Source organism: Bos indicus, chromosome 5, assembly GCF_029378745.1.
Source record: "Bos indicus isolate NIAB-ARS_2022 breed Sahiwal x Tharparkar chromosome 5, NIAB-ARS_B.indTharparkar_mat_pri_1.0, whole genome shotgun sequence".
Lineage (NCBI taxonomy): Eukaryota > Metazoa > Chordata > Mammalia > Artiodactyla > Bovidae > Bos > Bos indicus.
Genome location: NC_091764.1, coordinates 48,034,398 through 48,061,935, shown reverse-complemented (window position 1 = coordinate 48,061,935; position 27,538 = coordinate 48,034,398). Strand labels below are relative to the sequence as shown.

Below are 27,538 nucleotides of genomic sequence, written 5' to 3'. Positions count from 1 at the left end.
GAGTTAGGAAGCATGAGGTCCCCTCGTTAGGCAACTCTTCTACCCTGCGAGCGCTGGAAGCCGGATGCATAGAGCCAGTCGAAGGGAGGTTTCGCTCGCCTTTAGCCCTACCCGGAGAAAAACGCTCAGTGAAGGCTGGTGCGCTCGTGTGCCTGTGTGCACATTGTTTGCAAGTGTGCATGTGTGCGAATGTGCATGTGTTTCTGCGTGCATGTGTGCATACAAGTGCGCGCCTGTTTGTTTACATGTGTTTATGCCTGCATGTGTCTGTGGGAGTGTGCACGTGTATCTAAGTGCACGTGTGTGGATTTGCGAGCAAGTCTGTGTGTGTGTGTGTGTGTGTGTGTGTGTGTGTGTGTGTGTGTACGCGCGCGCGTTCTCGATGGGTCGTGCAATCTGCCAGGAGGGTATTCCGACACAGAGCAGGACTGTGGGGGCTTGTTCCTACTCCCCTTCATTTGATCCCACTCCCAGGAAACTAGAACTCTGCCGCGCGTGCAGCCAGACGCTTCCTGCAGAGTGTTGGCTCCGCATCGTAGAGGTGCAGGTAAAGGCCAAGCCCCTAAACGCGGCTCCGGGGCAGCCACATTCCCGCGCCTTTCTAGGACAGCCGCCCAGGAGCGACCTCGGGCGGCGGGCGGGGCTAGGCCGGCGGCAAGCCGGCCCGGGATTCCCGGCCTGTCCCTTTAACCCCGCCGTGAGGCGGGAGCACGTGAGCGGGGCTCCGGGTGGCACCCGGGCGCCGCCGCCGCGGAGGCAGTTGTATTTCGAACACTGCCTCTGGCCCGCGGCCAGGCGCCTTGGCTCGGCGGTCTGCCTGGCCTCCCTCCTCCTCATACTTTTCCTCCAGCGCAGCCCCCTCCCCTTTATCCGCCCACGATTAGAGGTGGGCACTCCCCCCATCTCGCCGCCCCCTCCCCAAGCACACACACACTCAACGCGCTCGAATTCTGGGGTAGAAACTCAGAAAACTTCCAGCCTGGGCAGCGCGCGCTTGGTGCAGGACGCAGGAGTAATCAGCCCGTCCCCCTCCAACTCTCCGGTGCCGCTGCCGCCCGCTCCCGCCACCCGAGAAGGAACGGTGCCACCCACCGCTCCGTCCCCTGCCTGCGCCCAGTGCCCGACCGGATCCCCGCAGAATCTCCCCATCCTCCCTTCGCTTTCCGACTGCCCAAGGCGTTATTTGTTTTCTCTCTCTTTCTCTTTCTTGCTCTGCGAGCGCGGAGCGGGGGGGAAGAGGAGGAGGAATTCTTTCCCCGCCTAACATTTCAAGGGACACAATTCACTCCAAGTCTCTTCCCTTTCCAAGCCGCTTCCGAAGTGCTCCCGGTGACCGCAACTTCTGATCCCAAACTGAGAGGGGAGCCTCCCAACTTCAGTTCCTCTTTTCCTTCTCCTTCGCTTTCCTCCTCCTCTCACTACCTCCACCTCCACCGCCACCTCCACCTCCGGCACCCACCCACCGCTGCCGCCGCCACCAGCAGCGCCTCCTTCTCTCCTCCTCCTCCTCCCCTCTTCTCTCTTTTTGGCAGCCGCTGGACGTCCGGTGTTGATGGTGGCAGCGGCGGCAGCCTAAGCAGCAGCAGCCCTCGCCGCACGCCAGCTCTCGCCCACCCCGCCTCATTCTCCAGCCCTACCTCGCAATCTCCCGAAAGGTGCCGGGCTGATTCCGGGCGGCAGAGGCGAAGCGGCTGCAGCGGCGGTAGGAGCGGCGGCGGCAGCGGTAGCGGCGGCGGGAGGCAGGATGAGCGCACGCGGTGAAGGCGCCGGGCAGCCGTCCACTTCAGCCCAGGGACAACCTGCCGCCCCGGCGCCTCAGAAGAGAGGACGCGGCCGACCCAGGAAGCAGCAGCAAGTCAGTACGCGGGCGGGGTGGGGGCAGTAGCCCACCTCCGCCACCTCCGCGAGGGCCCCGAGACGCGCGGCCACCCTAGCGCGGGAGTCCAGGCGCCGCGGCCGCCGCACGCCGCCGCGGGGGCGGGCTGCGGAGTCCGCGGCGCGAGTGCGCGGCTGAGCCCCGCTCCGCTCCAGGCCGGGAGGTGGGAGCAGCGGCGGCCGGCCGGGTGCGAGCAGGAGGTGGGGTCGGGCGAAGCGTCCTCGGACTTTCGCTATTGTGCCCGGCCCGAGTGGCGCGTTGTCTCCTGGTGACGGGAAACGGCCGGGTCCGACAAACCGGGACTCGACAAGCACTTTCCTAGTCGCTTCACAGTGGCCCAGGAGGCAGGGGTCCTCTGGCGGTTCAGGGTTGGAGGGGCTGAAGTCTTGGGGACCCGGAGGCTCTTTCTCCCGCCAACCCGGGCTGCTCGCTGGCCGGGAACTGGCGCGCCGCAGCCGCCCCCTTGGCGCCCTCCCCAAGTTCTCGGTGGCCTGAGACTCGCGCCCTCCCGACAAAGAACTCGTGGGCCCGCCCGGTTCTGTTAGGGCTCTTTAAATGCGGCGCGGCGTCCGATTTGCGGCCGCCGCTGCTGAGGGTGTCCCAGGAAAGGGGCTGCAGGAGATCCTGCGTCCCCACGGGACAAGATTAACTAGTTTGGCTAAGGGCGCAGTGGAAAGTAGTGTCCAAGAGGGTGCACGGTAGCTAGGGTCACTTCCTCGCCAGGCGCCCAGTCCCCCTTTTGCCTCCGGATCCCGCGCCTCAGCGCTACAGACATTAAATGTACCCTTCCAGAACGAGTGGCTGGGGTCTGGGAGGGGACGATCGAGGGGCGCCCGGGACCCCGCCGAGTGGAGGGTTTTGTCTGCGGATGCAACCAATTAAGCGTGCAGCAGGCGCTTGCAGAGCTGCGCGCAGCGCCCAGGGCGGAGGGGTTTTGTTCGCGGCAATTTCCAAGCCTTCGCGGGTAGGGCTCGAGCGGGACTTGTCTATTGAGAACATTTAAACTCCGCTTCCGCGGGCTTTAAAACTACTTCTGCGTTCTTTAGCTTTAAAGCGCTTCTTTCAGGGCAAATAGGCCGAGTAGAAAATAATCCTGGAGTCCCAAAGCTACCTAGAGCAAGGTGGGGAAACCGAACAATGTTTGCTTGCCATTGCGTTTGTTGTACCTTTTTGAAATCATCAAAGGAAACAAGCCAATCTGGAGGCCCCAGAGTTTTCCCGCTCTGCCCGAGCGACACTTTACACCGCGTTAGGATCCTGTTTTACACCTCCCAGGAAGTCACTGCCCTTCCCCCCGCCCTTGTTTCCCACCCGCCACCCAGCTTTCTCAAACTCTGCTAATTGCCCCCCACCTCCGAAAAATAATCCAAATAAAATTGCAGCGGGGTCTGGAGGTGATTGAAGGTTTTACCTTTGAGTTAAGGCAGAGTTCACAAAGAAAGAAAAATGTGTCTCCGATGTTTCTCCGGATGTGCCCACTGGCGCTAGTGGTCCCACAGAAGCTTGCAGGAAACCTTTCCCAGATTGTCTAAATAGAATGCGAATTTTCATTGAAGACTTTAATGCATTTTAAGCTAATTAGTCTCATTTAATCACTGAATCTGAATGAAATGTAAATTGATGATTCACTGGATAAATATTTAGGATCTGGAATATTAATCATCGCATTCTCTTAACCACTTGAGTATTTACTACTTGGCATAGAAGCCATTTAAAGTTTTGCTAAACCTATTGATAGTTTCAATTTCTCCATCCCAGACTCTTGCATTCCTTCTCACTACCACCCGCCCCACCTCTACCCCTTTTAGTTTCCTTCGGTCCACCCCCATAAGGGTTTTCCCAAAAGAAAGTTTTGGAAAAAGTGCTTATTTTTATCAAAAGATATTTAAATGTAGACTGGAGACCATGCCTGCATCTCCAAAGGGAAGTGAAGAATTGAAGCAATTATCTAGATAATTCAAGCAAAGCCTTCCAAAACGGAGTTACCCTAATTATTTGGAAATTTTAGGAAGAATGGAGTTATTTTAAGTTGAAGAAGTTGGATAATTGTTCCAATATTTTACTCAATGTGTTGATTGAGTCATAATTGACTTACAATGCAGATATACAGAATGATCAAAAGCCACCTTTTCAATATGGGAGATTGTTGAAATATTTATGATGTTAGCTTCATATTTCTGTTGTTTAAAATGGTAGTACAGTGGAGAGTAGTATTTGTGTACAATGCTTATTATTTCTCTCAGTTGCCAAATACACAACCTTGCATATTTTGCACTTTAAGGATATACAACTTTCTTTCTGGAACATGCAACCTTGTCAGCCTTTGTTACCTTTCTCTGGTTGAAATAGAATCTAGTTTTCATATGCAAAATAGAATTTCCTCTTTTAATCCCTGGATTAAAAGTCTAGTTATTTCCCCTTTCTGTAAACTCTGTACCAGCATCATCCATTTGTGCTTGAACTGAATGTGTTCCAACGGTTCTGTTGAGCAGCACAGGCAGAAAATGTATCTATAGAGTCAGGGTCAATTTCTTTCAGACATTCTTGCCACAACAGAATTTTTTTTTCCCTCGAAACTAGGAGCCAACCGGTGAGCCCTCTCCTAAGAGACCAAGGGGAAGACCCAAAGGCAGCAAAAACAAGAGTCCCTCCAAAGCAGCTCAAAAGGTGAGAGATTTCTTAAGTCTTCCCAACTTTCTCAACACCCACAGGAACCTCCCTGTAATTTTCCCATTCTAGATCCACACCTAAGGATTTCTCCCAAGTGGGCAACCCAAGACTCATTTCCTACATTTACTATTGGTGAGATTTCCAAGCATATACTTAGAATAAAAAGTTCATGAAGCTGCTTGGGGTTGTTTTCAAACAATCACCAAATAATAAGAAACTTAAAGCAGAGATGGGGATTGGGGGGAGGTAAGCGAGTAGAGAATAAACAAATAAGATTTGCACCAAAAAAAAAAAAAGATTTGCACCAGTTGTGAAATAGTTAAAAAAAAAAAAAAAAAAAAGAATAGATTTTGTTTGGCAGTGAAGTTTTTGCAGTTTCCTTAAAAAATAATAAAGATTAATTTACTTTGTGCTTATTTACATGATTACTGGAAAACCAAATCCCACTCTTCAAGTTAAGGACTTTGCCAAATAGGTGATAATTAGAAGTAAATTCAATTATAGGATTCTGGGGGAAAAAATTCACGAATTTTACAGCTTTAAATGTGCTGATAAAGTATTTTGCTTGTTTGCCATCAACCTGCAATATAATACATCATCGTCTCTCAAAAGCCTTTCCATCTCAGGTGATACAGAAATGTTCTGAATAGGACAATGAGAAAGTTTTAAAACAAATGTTTGACTCATTTATTGTACATTTTGGGGCAGAATAGAACCCAACCAAGTGTAACTTCCAGTGTTTTTCTTTATAAATTTTAAATTGCAGTTTAAAAACTTCATGTTTGATGGTATTTGAACTCGCAAAGAAGAAATATCTCAGGATCAGTGCATACACAGAGAAGTGAAGGTGAAGACAAAAATCACAGTTTTTAAGCTTTACAAATAAATCAGAAAAACGTTTCTGTATTTTATTTGTAGGTTTGTATACTCGTTAAAAACAAAGGTTCAAAATTCAGAAGTCAAGTTTGATGTATCTTTACAGTAGATTTGAGTATACTATGTACAGTGTTTGTTAAGAATAACTATATGCTCATCTTTGGGGAATTAATGTTTTGTGTGGTTTTCTCTATGACTGTGAGCACTAACCATATTATATTTGATAGTTTTCAGTGTTGTAAACTACCATAGCAACCAGGGATACATATAAAGTTATTTAGGGAGCAACTATGAGTTCTTGTCTGTTTTAAGTCTTGAACAGAGCTGAAAGAGCAGATTTCTAATATACTTAAATGTAATTGCTTCTCAGAGTGAAGATTTAATCATACTTATATTTAATCAATACACTTTGAAGTAGTTCTAAATTATCTTGTCATTTAAAAATGACAATATGTAATCTGGTATTACTAACATGAATACCTTTTTTTTTTAACCTGCTTTATTAAATTAAATAAAAAGGGCTAATTTACCAAAGAAGTTTTTTTGTTGTTGTTGCGGAAGTTAATTTTATCTTAATTTGACTCTAATGAAATGCCAAAGGAATATCTTGGTAGCTAGCTGACAGACATTTAAACTATGATGTAATTGCCCTGAAAAATGCATCATTATAACATTTGCCAGGAAAAAAAATCTGTAAATCTCATCATAAATTATTTAAAATTTAATACAAAAGAGGGAAAATTATCTCTCAGATTTAACTGTATTACATTTTCTGAATGAGTTCAAGATATGCTTCTATCACCTTTTCTTCATTTTGAAAAGTTTGCCACTAACAAAATCTTATGTTGACAAAAGGAAAGATGAGACTTGTACCTAATTTACCACTTAAAGCAAAATAACAGAAAGTTGGTCTCTTCCCAAGTAAGGTGTAACTTATTTTTAGTTACTTTGGTGATAGGTGTTTATAAATGACCCTTAGGCTACTCATCTTTCTGATAATTCTTCATGTGTGTGCACATAACATTACAACTTCCAAACGAGAAGTAGGCTTTCTTTTTCCCAAGCAAAGTTTTCTCTGAAATCTTCCATTCTTCCAGACAAAATTATTTCACACACTTCTGTTATAAAAGTTCCCTTTCTAATAAAACTGGATAAATATTTTTGCTCAGAACATGACTGTTATAGTTCTTCAGTTTTATAAATTACGCTTCATTTGGAAAAGATAATACTTCACAAAATAATGAATGACATTGATGAATTATTCATGGCATGAGTAAACTTAAGGTATTTTCAGTTTCAGATCAGTATTTATTGAGTTTGCTTTTACCTTATATAAACATGATTATCAAACATATTTTTTGTCAAACATATATTGTATTCTAACAAAGCATATTTTTGTTAGGACTTTGAAAAGCAATTTTTTTGGAAAAAGTTACATTGTTCATATCATGTAAGATAAACATACCCTGCTAGACTGACCAGGGTAGGGATGAGAAGTCTTCTGTGATTAATAAATTGGGAATTCTCCTGCAAACCAAAGCTCATCATAATGGAAAATATATAACAAAAACTGGTAAGTATATAAGAGAACAGAGCTCTAAAATTAGAGAAGATGCAATGTACATGGGATCCTGATGATGCTGTATGTTTAAATTTTCTTGCTGCTCAAAATTTCTTTACTTACAAAGAAAAGTAAGTGTTTGGACTCAGTAACTGGCCTTGGGGCATTTGAAAACAAAACTGCTTGTTGGAAAATTAGCAATGTGAAACTTGACAATGCGTGTGGAAAGTTGAAAGACCAAATGGAGGACTACTAAATTAGCTATCACTTTAATTTCAGGCCACATTCAATATAAAATTGATTTGTGTAATACAAAAAACAAACATTTATGAAAACACAATTTGTTATGCTTGGAACTTTTGGAAGAGAATGTAACTATTCTTGACTTTGCTTCTAGTCCATTATGACAAGTTCTCATGGATAACCATTATGTAGAAATTCTAGTTATTCCCAAGAGCACCAGTCTGAGTGCTCAAAATTCATCCCTGAACCAGAGTCATATTGTTATCTTAATAAAAGATCAGAAGTTAATGTTTTCCTGAATAAATAATTTATTCATGTTGAGTATGCATATGTGTGTGTCTTGACCTTTTTATTTATGTGTTAGTTTGAGATATACCTGTGACCAGTTGCCTCTTAATTTCCTTTTTGTTTTATTTTGTTTTCCTCTCCTGTTTGTGCTGGATGAAAATATTTTGTATTTTCATATTTCTCATGTTTGGAAAGTAGAAAGATATAATCTTTAGGGTTTTTGTTGTGGCTTTTTAATCATAAAAGAACACTGGCAGGGTTTCTTAGAAGTCAAAGTCATCTGTAAGTCTCAAGCCAATTGTCTTTCAGGTACTTTTAGGAAAAAAAAAATTCTGGGATTGAATTAAATTTAATTGAAAGAACTGCACATAAAATAGATCTCAGGTGTGAGATAGCCTTCCTTCATATCATAGACGTTCCTAAACTTCCTTTGGACTTTAGGTGTAGTAAAGAGAAAAGGCACAAAATAAAAATAGGGTTTAGGTAAAGTGTACTTCAAATAATGTATTCAGACAAACACTTGATTTATATTTTCCATTTGCCTATACAAAGAAAACCTGATATGAATTGGATACTGTAAAGAAATAAAGAAATTGTTCCTTTTCTAATCATGTTCCTTCCTCGAAAAGTGGTTGATTTTTCACAAATGATTAATAACACTATGCACAGATATTTTAGGAGGAAAGAATGGGGTTTCCTCATCATTTCAGACAAATGTTCAAGCACAGATGCTGAGTGAGGGCATGATTTTTTTGCAGGATATAGTAGGTCCAACTGAAGACAGGAACCAAAAGCATCATTATAGGTAAGTCAGGGAAAGATTGTATTGGAAGTTGTGGTACAATTCCAGCTTATAGCTTCTATGTTACTAATATGACTTAGTTTGAACTCCTTTGTGTTTTTATAGGCAAGCAATTTCCACTGGGACTCAGGGCTCAAGGATACAGATGAGTCCAGTCAGGTGGAGTTACATAAAGCCCAGTTGTTTCTCCATTATCTTGGTATTTTAGGCTGTTCTACCTAAACAGTTGCCTCCTTTTTTTTTCACTTCTCTTTGCCAGAGAGGACGGAGCCTTAATGTATCAGTAAATTCTCTTTCACAATGCCTTTGAGTCATCGTAGATTATGATCCAAATATGGAAGATTGAAATGCATTTGAGTTATTTTCTGAAGTCCCTTTACTTTAGGGGACCCAGAAATCTCTTTCTTTGGCAGTTATCATTCTGAACTTTTTCATCGAAAGCCTCTCATTACTTTGACTGACCTCCAACTCTGGCTCATTTTTATCTCAAGGTCTCAACAGATCATTTTGCTCAAGAGAACACTCCAGATTGGTATTCTGTTTCCTTTTCAGTTCTTTTTAAAGACTAGATGGGTGCTGAAGAACATTTTATGTTAGTTAAATCATTCAGACCTATCTTATCTTGTTACCTGAATTTCTGCAGTTTCCAGAACTCACTTGGGAACCATATAGTTTGGCACAAGGGTAGAACAATGAATTTTACTATCCTTAATTCTGAAATTTTCAGCTCTTGAGTTTTTGTTCTGCCAACCAGGAGAAAAAGGTAAATGGAGAACAGATTCCATTTTAGGCTGCTGCTTTATTATTCGATATTGCTTTAATCTACTGAACATTGCTGAATGGCATCTTCTAATTGATTCAGCAAGGAGCAGTCACAGCCATTTTTTTTTCTCCAGGATAACGTAGGGAACAGTTTGCTTGGAAGGTCACCCCTGTGAACTCTCATATCGTTGCTATTGATTTCTCTGATTACAAAAGAGAAAGAAAGAACCATTTAAAGAGGAGAATCCTAAACTTTGAAAATAGCTTTTCCTGTCATTTTGGCCTTGGCTTTAATTTTGTATTTGTATAAGTGAAGACAGGCATGTGTAAATAATGACATGGGAGTTGACAACAAGGACTTCCTTGGGGAAAATGAGCATGAACTACAATGGATGATAGAATTCACTTTTATTTCCTCTTCGAAAATATGTCCTGATGGAAAGATTGTAATTTTTTTTAAAGACTGAAAATGGTTGCACGTACAGTTTGGAAACTCATCGAACTAGATTAGCATAAAAGTTAAGTGAGAATTACTTATCATTTAGTGTGACAGTCAGTTCAGTGGATTTTGATTACCAAGCACATTGATTTACACTGTGTTTTTGAAAGAACTACGAAAAGAAATAAATGTGACTTTCTATACTTCTTTAGGTGGCTCCATTTGCTCTTAAGTCTGTAGGTCTTAGTCATATATACATATATTTGTAAAAATACATGAAAACAAAGCAGGGTACCACTAAGCTGATCGTTTCTCTGGCTCTTTTGTGTGTTTGTGTATAGACTCGCTGACTGATTTAGAGTAGGGGCATTTTGACTTCCATGCATTTATCACAGTATGCTGTGAGCATTTAGAATAACAAAAAGATTAATAGCTATCTAAATTTGACCCAGAAGTCAGAAGTAGATATTGCTCTTGGTTCCCAGTCTCAGCTTTTGCCTATGTCTTTATAGGAAACTCAGAAATATTTTAGTCTTAACTACTCATTTGATTTTCACCCTGGACGTTTGTTTTTTTTTTTAATACAATTTCCCCCAGGGATCAAACCTGGGTCCTCCTGCATTGCAGACAGATTCTTTACCATCTGAGCCACCAGGAAAGCCCTACATTTCCCCATGGCTACTTTATATGGGACTGTCTCCCAGAAGAACAGACCTTTTATTGCCTTAAAATCAGATGAGGTCTCAATTCCACCACTTAAACACATGGATAGATTGCTTAATCGCCAGGTTGGGGGGTTAGTAATAGCTGCCCTACATAAGTAAGACAATGCTCAGAAAATCACTCATTTCTTTGAAAACTTACAGAATTGGGAGGGTGGTTTTGTTGTTGTTGTTGTTTTCTACTTTTTGGCCTTTCATTTGGGTGTGTGAGATCTTGATCTTAGTTCCTCACCAAAAATTGAACCTGTGCTCCCTGCAGTTGGAGCACAGGGTCTTAAAACTGGACCCCCAGGGAGGTATTTTTTTTAAGAGTAACATTTTAAAATATGGAGGGAATTAAGAAATTACACTGGTTTACCTACTCTAGTATTCTTGCCTGGAGAATCCCATGATAGAGGAGCCTGGCAGCTACAGTCCACAGGGTCGCAGCGTTGGACACGACTGAGCAACTCACACTTTTCTACCTAGTGCTTTAACTTTTATCAGCCTTATCTTACATGTACCTTAGCTCTGTTAATCTTCTGATGGTAGGCTTTGTGGTCTTCATTCCACAAATGAGAAAACTGATTCAGAGACGTGGACTGTGACATGTCTAACGTTCAGCTGTCCTAAATGGGAGCATCTGGATTTGAGTTCAAATCCAGTTCTTAAAACTTAGGATCGTTCCATATTATGTGCTGTCAAATACCTTGTGAAATATTTGCTACAAGGTAGATTATGTTTTCTCCAATAACCAGAAAGAGAGGTTGGAAGTTAGGTTTTGAGAAACCTTTGCTGGGCAGTTCTATACAAGCTTATAAAGGGATTGGAAGTGTGGGCCCACTGCAACCCATCCTCACAAATTTCTGGCCCCCAAGTAAACCAGAAGGCTGTACCTTTGAAGATCATGGCACAGCCAGAAGTTTTTTTATTTGTTAAATGAAGGGGCTGGATGAAATGTCTTCTAAAGCCCTCCCAAGCTGTAGATTCTGATGGCAAGAGGGAAACGACACACAGGTGATATAAATACCAGAGTGATTTTCCGTCCTTCCTTCATGCAATAAATATGGAGTGAGCACATCTTATGCACCAAACACTAATGCTATAACCCTTTCCAAGTTCAAGAGTTCTATTTGCTAGATGAGTTTCCTTTCTTAATTAATTTTTTAGTGCTAATACATTTAAGAGCCTGGAGTACCAGAACTTCTTAGGGGCAGAAATAATTACATTTCCTACTTAAAATTCTTCCCAACCCTCATGAATCTACAGTTCTGAATCTGAACTTCTTTAAAAAGGCAAAAATATGAATGAAGACAAGTCAAGACCGAATAACGTTTCTAAAATAATGACAGTTGCAAATGTTAATGTAACGGTGCTGATAATAGTCTGAAATTCAGTTCTTACAAATGCAGAATTCCCACCGTCTCTCCCTACTCACCCACCCTGAGATAAGCAGTTAAGTATTTAGAGTAAGTTATTGTCTGAATTATACATGGGTTTGTAGCGTGGAACCAAATTCCAGTCTGGCAAAGGAAAACCAAATATACGCTTCCACAGTATTGCATATGTTGTTATATTAAAAACAAAACAGGCCTCCGAAATGTTTTGTTTGTTTTCTATTGAAAAATAATATCCTGAAGAGCATTAAACACAGGAAAAAAAATGTTAAAGCCAGTGTTTTCCAATATGTAAAATTCCTGGATCTATGCTGGTTTACAAATGAAAATCCTAACTGGTTTTACAGGCTTTGTGAAGTTTGATCAGAATGATTAAATAATGTGGGTTTTAAGGAACAATGAAAACCTCCCAGATCGCCGCCACACAGCACAGCTAATGTGCTTCTTCTAGATGTCGTCTCAGAAGAGGGTTTCAGCTTACATGTAATACTGGCCCCAAGACCAAGGAGCAAGTTCACTTTTAACAAGTTCAAGTGATAATCAGGATACTTTGCCCTTCAGTTAATGGTGCAAATTTTATTTTTGAAGAGACTTTTTGTAAATGGGAAGCTCGGTTTAAAGTCTTCTCCTTTGCTGGGCTTTCTCGCTCTATGAGAGATTTGCTTTCTCTAACTCTGAAATGTAGTGAAACAACCCTCTTTTAGAAAACAGCCCTCTTCAACAGATTTTAGGTACTCCCGATCACATCATGGATCTGGGAGCATAACCACCATACAGAAAAGCCTAGCATAGACGTGCCATTAGCCTTTAAGATCTCAAGCAGACTCCTGTTCTCAACCACACCTACCATCCCCAGGCCCATTAAAAAGGATTTCTATCTTCCATGTTTGTATAATTTACTACTGAGTAAACTGTGCAATCTTACAGTCACTCCTAAAGATTAAATCAGACACTGCTTCTGTATTAGGGAATTTTGTACTCCTATAACTCACAATGTACCAACCAGAGGGTTTCTTAAAAGCTTCATTCTTAAGGTGACAGATGGGTGTAATGGAATATTTGCGTTGACTGAACCTTCTATGAGATTGGACTAACTTGAAGGGAAACTTTCCCTTTAAGAGTTCGATTGCATTAGAAGTGAAAGAACATTTATTGAACACCTCCTTTATGGCGGCCACATCACTTCTCACTGGAGGCATTATCTCCATTTCACACCTGAACCCAAATTAAGGTTTTCAGGGACCTGCCCAAAGTCGTAAAGCCAACATGGCAGAGCAGAGATTTGAGCCTTAGCTTTCCAGAGTGTGGTCTGTGTTCCTCTCTCTCTCTTGGAGACAACACTCAGAAAGAAGATGTGATTTGCTGGGCACTTCTAGTTTTCACTTAACTCATGCCCTTCTGACTGAAGGTTAAGACAAGGCTACCAATCCCTGAGAAGAAATGATTCCTTTGTGGAACCATTCAAAGTAGTAACCCCTACTACTGTGATTCAGAGTGCCCAAATCTGATGCTTAGCTGGAGCTGAATCAGTGATAATTTCAGTTAACTAAGATGTCTTTTTATAGTAGCAAATATATGAATGCTAAAGGAAGGTAGCATTGTTAGGAGAATAAGAGTCTGGACTTTAGAGTCCAGCAGAACTGGGTTCAAATCTGCTTCGTGTGCAAACTGGATTATTCACCTTGTCTATTTAAGACTTAATTGCTTATTGCAAAATAAGAAAAATAACAATAGCTGCCTACACAGCTGTTGTAAAGATTAAAGTAACACATGCGAATGACTTGGCCCAGTGCCTAGGGTACTTAAAATACTTGATAAATATGCACTAGGATTATAATCAGACGAAGTTTCGGATAATTCACGGAACCTGTTAGATTAATGCCAGGTCAAGACGATTTGGTGAAAAATCTTGTGATGTAGAAGTCTTACTTTGCCTATGTATCTGTGGATCTTTGTATCTATCATCTACCTCCATCTGTTTTTACCAGGCTGATTGAGGAGAGAGTCATCCGACAGTGTAGACAGATACTATACAATAGGAAATTGTAGTATCATTGTACCAAATACACTGTCTGCTGACGCAGGTGACAGAAGTAAAATGTAAAACAAGTTATCCTGGCTCAGGTTCCCTGTATTTTGGTGTTTATAGAGCCTTGAGAAGATTCTCATACACAGAAGAGTATGTACTAAGTTTTTTTTGCTCTGGAAATGAAAATTGTAAACGTATTTTTATAGGAGTGTATGATGGTGTGTGTTGGTGAATTTGGGGATTACAGTAGGGGGTGATAAACAGAGAAATTACTTTATGGTATTAAAATCTTACTCAAAGGGAAGAAATAGCTGTGATACCAGAAAAATCTTCTGTGAAGCAAAGCAATGAAACAAACTCTCAAGGGAGTTAGAAATATATTCATGTCAGGTCTATGTTGAGTATGAAATTGTTAATAATATACATTCTTTATTAATTATTATTTTTAGCATCCCTAGTTTCTATCTCAGAGATAAACATTGATGATTTCTGCCAGCTTATTTTGCTTTCTCGGCTTTGGGTGAACTGATAGGTGATTGTTTGAGGCAAAGAATAGGAAATGAACTATGTAGAGGTGTGCTAATATTTGTTTCTTTGATTTGGAAGCCTATATATTTTCACTCACATTTAGATTTGCTTCTGATTAACAGTGCACTTTGTAAATTGTGCAGTAATATATAGTGCTAATTTTCATAATTTTAGTTTGGCTATGGAAAGAAAATCATTTAAGAAACATTTTTTAAAAATCTTACTTTACATAATTATGGATATATGGGAATTCCTGTTTTTATTACAGTCAGAAATAAGGATAAAATGGCTTTCTTTGGGGGGGGGGGGGGGGCGGGGCCTGCACCATGCAACTTATGGGATCTCTGTCTTGTTCCATCCTTGTTCTCTTGATCTTTTGTTGTGTCTTACCAGGGATTGAACCCAGGCCCAGGCAGTGAAAGCCTGGAGTCCCAACCACTAGACCACCAGGAAACTACTGCAAAATGGCCTTTTAAAAGCATTTTCATGCATTTCAGAGATCATTCCAGGAGTCTATTAGGGTGAGGGTTGCCTAGATCTCTCTTTGCATCATGGAATGAAAAATGAAGAAGATGAGCCTTCAGGAAGACTGAGATTGTTAAAGCAATGTCAATTCCTCGTCTGCAAACCAGAACATTCTTACTTGGAATGGGTCCTTGGTGCAGCACTTACAAGAAATGTCAGGTAGGAAATGATATGACTTCCTTTTTCATTTTGCAGAAAGCAGAAGCCACTGGAGAAAAACGGCCAAGAGGCAGACCTAGGAAATGGGTGAGTAATAAGATAAAATTCGTGTCCTTTTTTTGTAATGAAAAATTTCTGGGTTTTTGTTGTTGTTGTTGTTGTTAATTTATTTATTTTCAATTGGAGAATAATTGCTTTATAATATTGTGTTGATTTCTACCATAACATGAATCAACCTTATCTATATACATGTTCCCTCCCTCCTGAAGCTCCCTCCCACCTCCCACCCCATCCCACCCCTCTAGGTTATCACAGAGCACCAGATTTGAGCTCCCTGCATTGTACAGTAAATTTTATTTTATCAATTACATTAATTTCTAACTTCTGGTTTGATGAATCTTTGAAAGGGTTAAGGCAGATTACCACCATTCCTTACCCTCAGGCTCCAGGAGTTTACTCAAAACACTTTTCTTTCCTGGGAGTGTCTCCTTTTTCTACCTCTTATCAACATGAAAAGAGTCTCCACTCTTCCTTCAAATGCGGTAACAATGAGATGACTTGTTCCGTGGGTTGAGTAACTAAGGTTAAAGGGTTTTATGAAATGTTGGAAGTTGATTACAAATGGTGATAAAATTCAGATGAAATGTGTGTCTGAGATAACTTTTTACCTCTTTCTTTTCATTTCTTATTGTTACTATTTCCTGGATGACTTGGCTTTGGACATATCTCATTTTCTAGGTGGTTTGTGTTTTCCTTTTCACATTGCCTTTGTTAGGAAACCAGGTTTTAATCTCCAGATTTTCTTGCTTCCCTTAGTGGTCATTTTTACATACTGACAGTGGCTTCCATGCAAGCTTACTTGACTGCATAGGCACACAGATCCTGACTCTTTCTGAAGTCAGAAATTCACTGGTTGCTGAAAGTGCATGCTCAGTCGCTAAGCTGTGTTCAATGCTTTGCGACTCCATGGACTATAACTCGCCAGGCTCCTCTGTTCATGGGATTTTAGATAGAACCCAGGTCTCCTGCATTCTTTACTGTTGAGCCACCAGGGAAGCCCTCGTTTGGAGTGATGTCATTCTAAATGACAACTCTGTTCTTGACCCAGGGGTTGAAATCGTGTCTCCTGCATTAGCAGGCAGATTCTTTACTGGTTAAGCCACATGGGATGGCTTTGCTAATTTTACCACTTGAAACTTGTTGTTTATACTGCTACATTACCATGCTCTTCTGGTCTGTCTTTCCCAGTGACAGAGGAGACAAGTCTCAAAATGAATAAAACCATTTCTCAAGAAAGATGAAGGCATCTTCCCTACCCAGGATCATCTATGATGGGATCTTTAGCCTTCCTTTTCTCTCTTCTGTGGTTCCGTCTTCATGCTTCATCTTTTTCCAAAGTTCCTTTGCTGCTCTGCTGGATTGCATTTTCCTATTAGTTTGCCATTCCTCTCCCATCAAGAATTCTGCATCCCTTTCTATTTATACTTTGGTATTGCCTTTCATTCAGTTTATTCATCTTCTTGTATTTTTTTCCCCTCTGCTCAACATGTATTAGGATTAGATTTCTTAGCACAAGGAAATGGGGATGATCTTTAGATTAAAAACATCTCAGTGTTGCAGGGTAGACTTAAAGTAAGAGCATTTCATTCAAAACCTTCTGGTCCAGATATGAATTCTCTCCAAACCAACCCACCAGGTGGTGATCATCTAGACTCTGCTTGATTACTTTTTATGTTAAGAAACTCATGTCCTCTTAAGGCTGCCTCTTCTTTCCTGGAAAGCTCTGGACATTAGAAAATACTTCCATCTGACTCCCTGTAACTTCCATTCACTCTTGCTAGGCCTCCCTCCTAGGAATATACAGAGTAATTGTTGTTACTTTTACTTGTGATTGCTCCTCAGATAGTTGAAGGCAATTAACATATATACTCTTTGTTCTCTTTCCTGGTTTGAATATCTCTAAACCTTTTAGCTCTTCCCCATAAAGAAACATTCTTATTCTCCTCTGAGTGTGCTTGTTTTCTTTGTCTCTTGTAATATGTCACCCAGAACTTAGTATCATATTCCAGGTGTGGGCTCCATAACCAGTGGGTTTATTACCTCTCTTGTTAGACATATGGTTCCAGTTACCTATTACTGTTTCATCAACCACCCCAAAACTTAATAATGTAGAAAGGAAAAAAAACAAAACTCTCATGGATTCTTTGTGTCAGGAATATGGATAGGGCACAACAGAAACAGAAAGGCTTGTTTCTAATTCAGGATGTCTGGGGCTTCAGCTGGGAGGATTCAAGAGACTCTGGATGTGTGTGTGGGGCAGGCGGGGGTACCTTTCATGCTTGGGGCAGAATCTGGAAGTATCTTCACTCACAGGGCTGGTGCTTTTGCAGGATTGGCTTAAAGTCTGGATGCGTCTGAGAGTGTCCTCTGGAGCATCCACACACATAGCCTTTGCACCTTGGTGGTCTCAGGGTAGGTAGTCAATCTTCTAGCATGCACTCTGGCCTTCCATGTTCTCCCCAGTGAGGAGAAAGCTGCAAGCAAGGCCTCTTTTTTCCTTTTAAGATTTTTTTTTTTTTTTTTGGATATGGACCATTTTTAGAGTCTTACTGAATTTGTAACAATATTGCTTCTGTTTTTAAGTTTTGGTTTTTTGGCCACAAGGCATGTGGGATCTTAGTTTCCCATCTAGGGATCGAACCCACACCCCCTGCATTGGAAGGCAAAGTCTTTACCACCAGACCACCCAGGAAATCCCAAGCCTTTTTTTACCTAGATGTCAAAAAGTGCTATTCCATTACACTAGTGAGCACACTATTGAGTAAGCTGGTGTTGGCATACACACCAAATATAGATCTGCTGTTTTATTTTTTATTTTTTCTTTCATTCAACAAGTATTCACTGACTTTCTTCCAGGGGATGCAATGGTAAGAACAACAGACTCTGTCCCTGATGGAGGAAGATGTGATTAGTTGAAAAGTTATGCACACAACTGTAACTTTCCCATCTGTGTTCAGTGCTGGGAAGGAGCAAGAAGGGTGCTCTCAGGGCTTGCAGTGACGATGTGATCGCTATCAGGGAGACCAGTAAACACTTTTCTGAGGTGATCCTTGGCTGTGGTCTTGGGGATCTGTAGTGACTAACCAGCTGAAATATACCTTAGACAAAAGAAGTAATACTTGCAAAGGCCCTGTGGCTGGAGGGAATACATTGAATAGGGATGAAAAGCCAGTGTGACTGGGTCAGAGGGATCAAAGGGTGCAGGTGGGAGATGAGACTGGACAGGTAGATGGAAACTTTGCTCACCAAGTTAAGGAAGGGTTTAAAAAATCATATACATTTTATTTATTTGCTTGAATGATTTTGCTCATGGAGGTGAAATGACCAGATTGTGTTTCAAAAAGATGCCTTGGCTATAGCAAGGAGAATATAGGTTTCTCCTTTTTCTAAGCATCAGAACTAAAATGGCATCAATGGAATATATCCGATTGAACTCATCAGTAAGGAAAACCTGTATAAACTTTCTTATAGGCAACAAGATAGGAAATAGATAAGTTGTTTGAAATAATGAGATTAATGTTGCTAAAATGAAATGAAATGCCGCTGCTGCTAAGTCACTTCAGTCGTGTATGACTCTGTGCGACCCCATAGGCGGCAGCCCACCAGGCTCCTCCGTCCATGGGACTTTCCAGGCAAGAGCACTGGAGTGGGTTGCCATTGCCTTCTCCCGAAATGAAATGCATTGTAAGCAAATACAACAAGCTTCTATCTAAATAAAGCCCTAACCCAGCTTTATTTAGATATAATTGATGCTTTCAAACTGTGGTGCTGGAAAAGACTCTTGAGAATCCTATGGACAGAAAGGAGATCAAACCAGTCAATCCTAAGTGAAATCAACCCTGAATATTTATTGGAAGGACTGGTGCTAAAGCTGAATCTCCAATACTTTGGCCACCTGATGCAAAGAGGTAACTCATTAGAAAAGACCCTGATGCTGGGAGAGATTGAAGGCAGGAGGAAATGGGGACCACAGAGGATTATGAGATATTTGGATGGCATCACAGACTCAATGGACATGAGTTTGAGCAGACTCCAAGAGATATATAAAATATGGTACAGGAATAAACAAAACATATTTTATGGAATAAAATATGTACAGGACAGGGAAGCAAGCCTGGTGTGCTGCTGTTTATGGGGTAGCAAAGAGTCAGACAAGACTGAGCAACTGAACAACAACAATTGACACTTGACCTTTTGTAAGTTTAAGGAATACAGCATGTTAATTTGACTTATCTTTTGCAAAATAATTACCCCAGTGGCATTAGTTAACACCTCCATCCTCTTACATAATTACCATTTCTTTTTTTGTGGTAAGAACGTCTAAGATCTATTCTCTTAGCAACTTTCAAGTATATAATACTATATTGTCATTGTTGTTATTTAGTTGCTCAGTCTTATCTGACTCTTTTCTCACCTCATGGACAGTAGCCCTCCAGGCTCCTCTGTCCATGGGGATTCTCCAGGCAAGAATACTGGAGTGGGTTGCCATTTCCTTCTCCAGGGGATCTTCCCAACCCAGGGGTCGAACCAGCATCTCCTGCATTAGCAGGTGGGTTCTTTCTCATTGAGCCACCAGGGAAGCCCATAATACTGTACTGTGAACTCTAATCACAACGCTAAATCTCCTGAACTTATTACTGGATGTTTGCACCCTTTGACCAATATTTCCTCATTACCCCTGTACCTTCTCCCAGCCCCTGGCAACCACTGTTCTGCTGCCTTTGATAAATTTAGCATTTTTGGATTCCACACAAACAATATCAGACTTTCTTCACTTAGCATTAATGTATTCAAGGTCCATCCATACAGATAGCAGGACTTCTTTCTCTGGCTGAATAATATTCCATTGTCTGTGTCTACCACGTCTCCTTCAGGCACTCATCTGTCGATGGACTCTTAAGTTCCATATCCTGCCTCTTGAGTGGCCTTCCTACCTTTTCTACCTTCGGCTCTCCTGTGTTTTCCAGTTAACCTGCATAGGGTATACTCACATCACTGATCTTCATGGAAACTCCCCCTGGATCCAGAGCTGGCCACTGAACTGATTACAACCTTCCCTAGCTCTTTGAAGTCCCCACAGTCTATACCCACCTCCCTTTATGCCTTTATTTCCCACTACTCATTCTCACACAGCCAGTGTTTCAGCCAAGCTGGAATAAAATATGTAATAATTAAAGGACCTACATGTTTTTATTTTCTCAATGGATTCTTGCTTATTTGAGGGAGATCTGGATTCCAGGCACCTGATATTCAGGCTGGATAAGGACCCCATGTGAAGTGCCCACCACAAAAGCCCCTGCCTTTCTGGGAATAATTGGGCCATCCTCATTGACCCTTCCTGGTTTCTGATTTTTACTGGCTGTGAGAATGGAAAATATTGTGTAGTGAATTGTTACAAGACCCTGATTTGTTCCCCAAAGAAGAGTTGTTCTACTTAGAAAAGGAAATAGAAGGAAATTGTGTATTTTTTTTTCTTGACAGCGTGTTTCCTCTTTGCTCATATATATTCTGTTGGGTAGAGTGTGCATGGCCGGTCACAGCAAGGCATTGAGTTCAAGGGCATTCTTTACTGGAGAGCTTGTACTAAAGAAATAAATTATTGCATTTTCCATAGGAAATAAGCCTTGTACTTTATAGTAAGCTCAATTTTTTCCAACAGTGTCATTCACTGATTTCCCTGTATTAGAGCTATGTTTTTGAACTGACAGGATTTACTAGGTACAGGACCTAAAAGACAAATTGCTCCCCTTTTATTCTCCTCATTTGTTTTGTTTTAAAAGTTCTTTTGCTTTTAAAAAGAAATCTTGTACATTTTATAGTGTCCTGTAACAGGCCTGGAAGAAGATATGTACAGTGTAACCCTCTCATCCAATATGATTGGAATCAGTACTTGGTAGGTTACTCCAAAGTCGATTAACCGAAAGTACGTGGCTGTAGAAGCAGAATTTGTGCCAGTCTTGGCTCTTTAGGGGATGGAGTGTTGACTAATCCAGTGACAACTAGCTAGACTTTGTTTAAGCTCACTTATTCTGTTTATTTTATTCCCCTTTGCCTTCTTTTTTTTTTTTGTAAGTTTGAATCAGATTTCAGATCCATTATTCTGATGAGCTGTTTCGGACTTTCACATCTTTTGGGTATGGAGGAAGTGAGAGGTAAAGGAAGGAGAGAGAAGTGGGACCTGACTTTTCTACTGGTCTCTTGAGCCAGGAGCTCAGGATTTGGATTCAGGTGGCTTGGGTTCAAATTCTGGTCCATCACTTGATTCACTGGAATTTGGAGCAAATTACATGACCTTTTAAAAAACACTTTAAAGATTATTTTAAATATGTGATTAACTAATCTTCTAATTTAAAAGATTATTTAATTTTAGGTCATTGTTTCAGGTATATAACATGCTGATTCACAATTTTTAAAGATTATATTTCACTTACAGTTATCATAAAATATTGGCTGTATTCCCTATGTTGTACTGTCTATCTCTGTAGGTTGTTTTAGTCACAGTATTTTGTACCTCTTAATCACCTACCTTTCTTTTGCCCCTCCCGCATACCTTCTCCCCACTAGGAGCCCCTATTCTCTATGTGTATTGGTCTAATTCTTTTTTGTTACAAGCACTAGTTTTATTTTTTAGATTCCACGTGTAAGTGATATCATACAGTGTTTGTCTTTTGTCTCTTTCCCTATTCCACTTAATGCAATAACCTGCAAAATTTTCTTTCTATTTTAGGGCTGAGTAATATTCCATCATTTTATATATATCACACATCTTAATCCATTTGTCTGTTGATGGGCACTTAGGTTGCTTCCATATCTTGACTATTATAAATAATGCTGCTGTGAACATTGGGGTACATGTATCTTTTTGAATTAGTGTTTTCATTTATTTTTTATATTTTTGAAAAATACCCAGGAGTGGGATTGCTGGGTCATATAGTAGTTCTGTTTTCAGTTTGAAAGGTCCAGTTTCCTCCTCTTTAAAAAGATTGCAAGAGTGGTACATTTCTTATAGAGTTGTGTGAGGATTAAATAGGGTCTTGATGTAAAGGGCTTAATAGAAGGTCTGGCATATAGTAAGTACTCAATAAATGTTCAACATTATAATTAATTCCACTCTACACTTTCATGTAGATATTACAGACAGCCTAAACCCTAATTACTTATAGCTGCCTATAGTTACACATGGACTGAGGTGACAATTATGTATCAAACTCACCAGGGACCCTTTGTGGTGTCTTTAATATAGCTGCTGAATATCATCAAGTTTAAGAATAGCTTATAAATAATACTAAATTACATTTTAAATCTACTTATAGTTAGGGAAAATAATTTAAATTGCAGCTTATAAGCCTGCTAATCTAGAGGTTTGATGTCATATGTTGTTCATCAATTCAGAAAGTAGAATTTCTGCTGTTTGCCTCAATAGGCACATGCAGAGCTGTTCTGGCTTCTTAGAACCTATTTAGGTATCTGTTAGTCAATCCTTTTGCCAGGTGAAACTAGGCATTTCGTGTTTATTTGTATTTCTTCATTTTGGCCTTAGAAAGGAGCCCATCACACAATTGATTTACTGATGGAAAATATTCGGCAAAAGTTTTAGAGAGTGGAGCTAAGGCTCAAGAATACATGGCAATAATAAAGATGTTAACCTTGTGTATGAAATGCTCCATCCAGATGTTGCTTTGTGAAGCAGCTAGTGCTTCTGGAGGAAAAGAAGCAAGGACAAGATAATAAAGAATAAATCAGTGGGAACCAGGGATGTTTTTAGGTGTTTTGTTTTCAGAGTATCTTTATGAGAAAGGAAATTAACAACGGGAGGGAAATACTCCCCAATATGAATTAATGGTTTGTAAAGGGAAAAAAAAAATCATTCTGGAGATACTGAAATTGACCTAGAAATTGACCCAAGTACCAGATGCTGAAGCTTAACTTCAATTGGTCACTAGAAAGTTACTAACAAACCCCAGCTGTTTTCTCAGATTGCTGATTCTCTTCTTTTGGTAATGGGGTGTGCGGTATGTTGATTTAAAAATATGCATTTCCATTCCATCTCTTTTGAGAGACAGTTGTCTTTCTTTTATAAAAGAACTTGTAATCACGAGAAAGTGATGTAATTTCATTTGTTAGTCAAACATTCTAGATAGGTGGCAAGAGCTTTTGTTTTTCTGAGTTTGTAGAAATCTAGAAACTTAAATTATGATTTTAAAATCAAGTGGGAGGAACTAAATCAGAGTAAAACCTATTACAACTAGACTGATTGAAACTCTTTGGGTTTCTTCTAAATATTCCAAGCATTGATGTATTGAAGAACCTGGAAATCTACTGTTGAAAACATTGGGTTTTCATTTCCATTATTTTTTCCCTCCAGATGTTTCTTACTTTTTTTTAAACTTTTAGCCACTTGTAATTTAATACTTGCTTGTTTAAACTGAAAATATTTCTTCTATGATTAGAAAGAAATATCCAATAATGCATATTGCAAATAATTGTAACATTTTACTGAGGGAAAGAAATGACTTTGATAGAACATCAAAAACCATCTATTAATGGAGTACGTGAAGATAAAACCATTTTTCATTTGAACATGTAAAAACAACATGCTTTAAAAACCTAGAGATGCTTCCTCTAAAACACATGAGTTTTTGACATATGCTCAATAATTATAATACAAATTTTCTGATGCTTATAAGGTGTTCAGTATTGGTAAACTATATTTTCTGAAACTACCTTCTTTGCAGTATTTTGTAATAAAATTGGAGTTTAGTTTTTTTTGGCAAACCATAACAGAACTCTGTGGGGCAAAGTGATTTAAATTAACTTTCTTTTTTTGTTTGTTTGTTTTTTTTTTTTTTTTCTAATTTTATTTTATTTTTAAACTTTACATAATTGTATTAGTTTTGCCAAATATCAAAATGAATCCGCCACAGGTATACATGTGTTCCCCATCCCGAACCGTCCTCCCTCCTCCCTCCCCATACCATCCCTCTGGGCCGTCCCAGTGCACCAGCCCCAAGCATCCAGCATCGTGCATCGAACCTGGACTGGCAACTCGTTTCCTACATGATATTTTACATGTTTCATTGCCATTCTCCCAAATCTTCCTACCCTCTCCCTCTCCCACAGAGTCCATAAGACCGTTCTATACATCAGTGTCTCCCTTGCTGTCTCGTACACCGGGTTATTGTTACCATCTTTCTAAATTCCATATATATGCGTTAGTATACTGTATTTATGTTTTTCCTTCTGGCTTACTTCACTCTGTATAATAGGCTCCAGTTTCATCCACCTCATTAGAACTGATTCAAATGTATTCTTTTTAATGGCTGAGTAATACTCCATTGTGTATATAACTTTCTTTTTAAATAACTTATTGCAAAATTCCCTAAAATGCTTATTTTAAATTACAAGATTAAATAATGAAAACACTAATAAATAAATCATGCTCAGAATGGAAGAATTGGATTTGATCATTAGTATTCTGATCCAGTCTCTTTTTTGCTTGTTTCAGTATTGAAGTCCTGTTCTTAATTTTTCAGTTAATGATATTTTTAACAAAGAGATTGATAACTAGCTCTTCTTGGTCATCCAGTTCATTTTGGCATGACTGGCTTCTACCAGATGCTGACCATTCAGGATTATTCAGACATTGACCTTCGGGTCCACTGCTCAAATGATTCTACCACAGTGGCCATGTGGTTTTTTATGAATGAAGTCGCTCAGTCGTGTCCGACTCTTTGCGACCCCATGGACGGTAGCCTACCAGGCTCTTCTGTCCATGGGATTTTCCAGGCAATGGTACTGGAGTGGATTGCCATTTCCTTCTCCAGAAATAATGAAAACACTAATAAATAAATCATGCTCAGAATGGAAGAATTGGATTTGATCATTAGTATTCTGATCCAGTCTCTTTTTTGCTTGTTTCAGTACTGAAGTCCTGTTCTTAATTTTTCAGTTAATGATATTTTTAACAAAGAGATTGATAACTAGCTCTTCTTGGTCATCCAGTTCATTTTGGCATGACTGGCTTCTACCAGCTGCTGACCATTCAGGATTATTCAGACATTGACCTTTGGGTCCACTGCTCAAATGATTCTACCACAGCGGTCATGCGGTTTTATTAAACTATGATCCAGGAAGAATATGTTATCCACTTGTGGCTGAGTGGCAGATTATAGACAGGAGGCAGTTAAAATAAATGTCCCATTTCTCCACCCAAATAATCAGATCAGTGAAATCTTGGCCAAGGTAGTTATCTCAGTTTCACTCTAATTAAATGGCAGGTGCTATGAAATTCAGTGATCATTTTATATGACAGTAAATGTATTAAAGACTTTATCTCTACTATCATACACTTATTTACTTATGTTTCCCCAAATCTGAGTTTTTATGGATGGCAGTAAATATTTCTAAAACACTGGAAACCCTCCTGTCATGTATAAATGACACTAACATGCCATATATATATTTTCAACAAGGTAAGATATAGGTAAAAATATTACTCCATATGTCAAGAGAATGTTTTTGTTCTCTGTTAAAGAGTGGAATCTGTTTTTCAGGGTTGGTTTTTTTTTTTTTTTAACCAAGGAGTTCTTGATTCTAAACTCTTCCATACTTGACACAAATATTTCACTATTTTTGGCAAAATGTCAGTCTAGTGGTATTTAATCAAACCTACTGTTTCTTTTCTGGACATAGGTAAAGATGGTTTTCATGAGCTATGTACCTTTGGGCAGGTTGCTCAATGTACTCAATCCTTTTTCTCCCATTTAACTAGGAATGGTCTATCCATAATTAATGACTGTCAAGCATTTTGAGTTGCAAAATATAAAAACCTTTATTACTACTACCAGCACTATTATCCAGGGACTGATTGTTGATTTTGTAGAAGGTTCAGCCTCCTGTTCCCTTTTTTGGGGTGTTTTTTCCTGCTCCCCTCTGCTGCCTGCCCTTTGGCCATTTCACTGCTCATTAGCGCCTCCACCAGATGCAGGGCAGGCCTGGGAACAGGGTTCAACTCTGGTAAAAGGCTTGGAGGGAAGGAGGCTGGGAGTAATGACAGACATAGGGTTTTCAGATTACCTGTCGATTTGATACATCCAAGCCACCCCCAAACCCTGTCCTCAGGGGTAAATTCAGTGCAGCTATGACATTGAAATTTATTTTTTATTCATTATTCATTCTTATAATACATTTATAAAACTTTGTAATTTTCGTTCTTATAATTTTCGAAGTAAAATATCTTTTTCAGAATGCTGTTGGAAGTGAAGTCTCTTTTTTTGTTTTTCCTTAGTACTGATGAGTGGCTGCAGATCAGGCTTGGTTTAGCAAGGCTTTGTCCCTGTTCAAAGACAGAGGAATTGCACTGTCTACTCTTGGATTTTGCGACCATATGGACTGAATCCCGCCAGGCTCCTCTCTCCATGGGGTTTCTCAGACAAGAATACTGGAGCGGGTTGCCATTTCCTTCTCCAGGGGATCTTCCCGACTCAGGAATCGAACCTGTGTCTGTTACGTCTCTTGCATTGGCAGGCAGGTTCTTTACCACTAGCACCACCTGCTGAGTGCAGTCTTGGATTAGAGGCAGGTTGGGAAATGACAGTTGTTTAAATTCTGGCAAATGGAGACTGCCTTATGAAGCAGCAGGCACCCTGTTGGGGTGTTAGAAGATCATAGAGCTCACCCTACCTCTATGACCAGGGGAAGCCATGTCGTCACATTGTGCTGTGGTTTCACTGTATTAAGCAAAAAAATGCACTTCGAGTGTCTCTTTGAACATAATATTGTGCAGAAGGCTCAGCATGTAAGACAAACAGTGTGAATAGAGAAGAAACTTAAGCACTTTGGTTCACTTGTTTGTTTGCTTTTGTCTTTCTTGGCTTGACCATTTAAACTCTAGGGCTTCAGTTCTGAGACCTGTTGACTTTATGACTTTCCATTTGTCTAACAAAGTCTTCTGGCAATATTATGGATCAGGGCTTGTGCTAGGTCCTGGGAATGTAGAGGCTAACAAAATCGGTGGAGGCTGCCTTTGGGGTGCTCGCAACCAAATAGGAAACCTGATGCCAGCTCATTAGATCACTGCTCTGTGCTTCAGATGTCGTGCGGGTAAATGAAAGCCCAGGTTTCAAATATTTTGAGCTCTTTCGAATTAAAGAGACCTTCCATAGAAGTGATTATGTTGCTTTGAATTTAACTATATATATATATATATATAATTTGTGAATTAGTTGTACTGGTGGGCTCAGAGTTATATTCTCATTATCACCACAGCACATATCCAGGCTAATGTCAGATGTATGATTTATTAAAATAGTTCAATTATACTTAGTTACATGTGTGCTCAGTCATGTCTGACTGTTTACGACCCCTTGGACTGTAGTCTCCAGGCTCCTCTGTCCATGGGATTTTCCAGAAAAGAATACTGGAGTGGGATTAGCTGAGAAGCTAATAGCTGAGAAGCCTATATGTAGTTAAGTTAGACTTAAAATAATTAGGTGGGCTTCCCTGGTGGCTCAGTGGTAAAGAATTCACGTGCTATTGCAAGGAGACTCGGGTTCAGTCTGTGGGTTGGGAGGATTCCCTGGAAAAGAAAATGACAGCCCACTTCAGTATTCTTGCCTGGGAA

At 40.3% G+C, this 27,538-nt stretch overlaps 1 protein-coding gene across 1 annotated transcript in view; it reads left to right on the top strand.

Moving 5' to 3' along the window:
- Positions 1-845: 845 nt before the first annotated feature.
- HMGA2 (high mobility group AT-hook 2) overlaps positions 846-27,538 on the top strand; it is a 146,773-nt gene continuing 120,080 nt past the window's right edge. Inside the window, exons 1-3 of the mRNA XM_019960872.2 lie at positions 846-1,855; positions 4,457-4,543; positions 14,893-14,943. Coding sequence (XP_019816431.1) covers positions 1,745-1,855; positions 4,457-4,543; positions 14,893-14,943 — 249 coding nt within the window. The 5' untranslated portion in view covers positions 846-1,744. The remainder of the gene's footprint in view (positions 1,856-4,456; positions 4,544-14,892; positions 14,944-27,538) is intronic.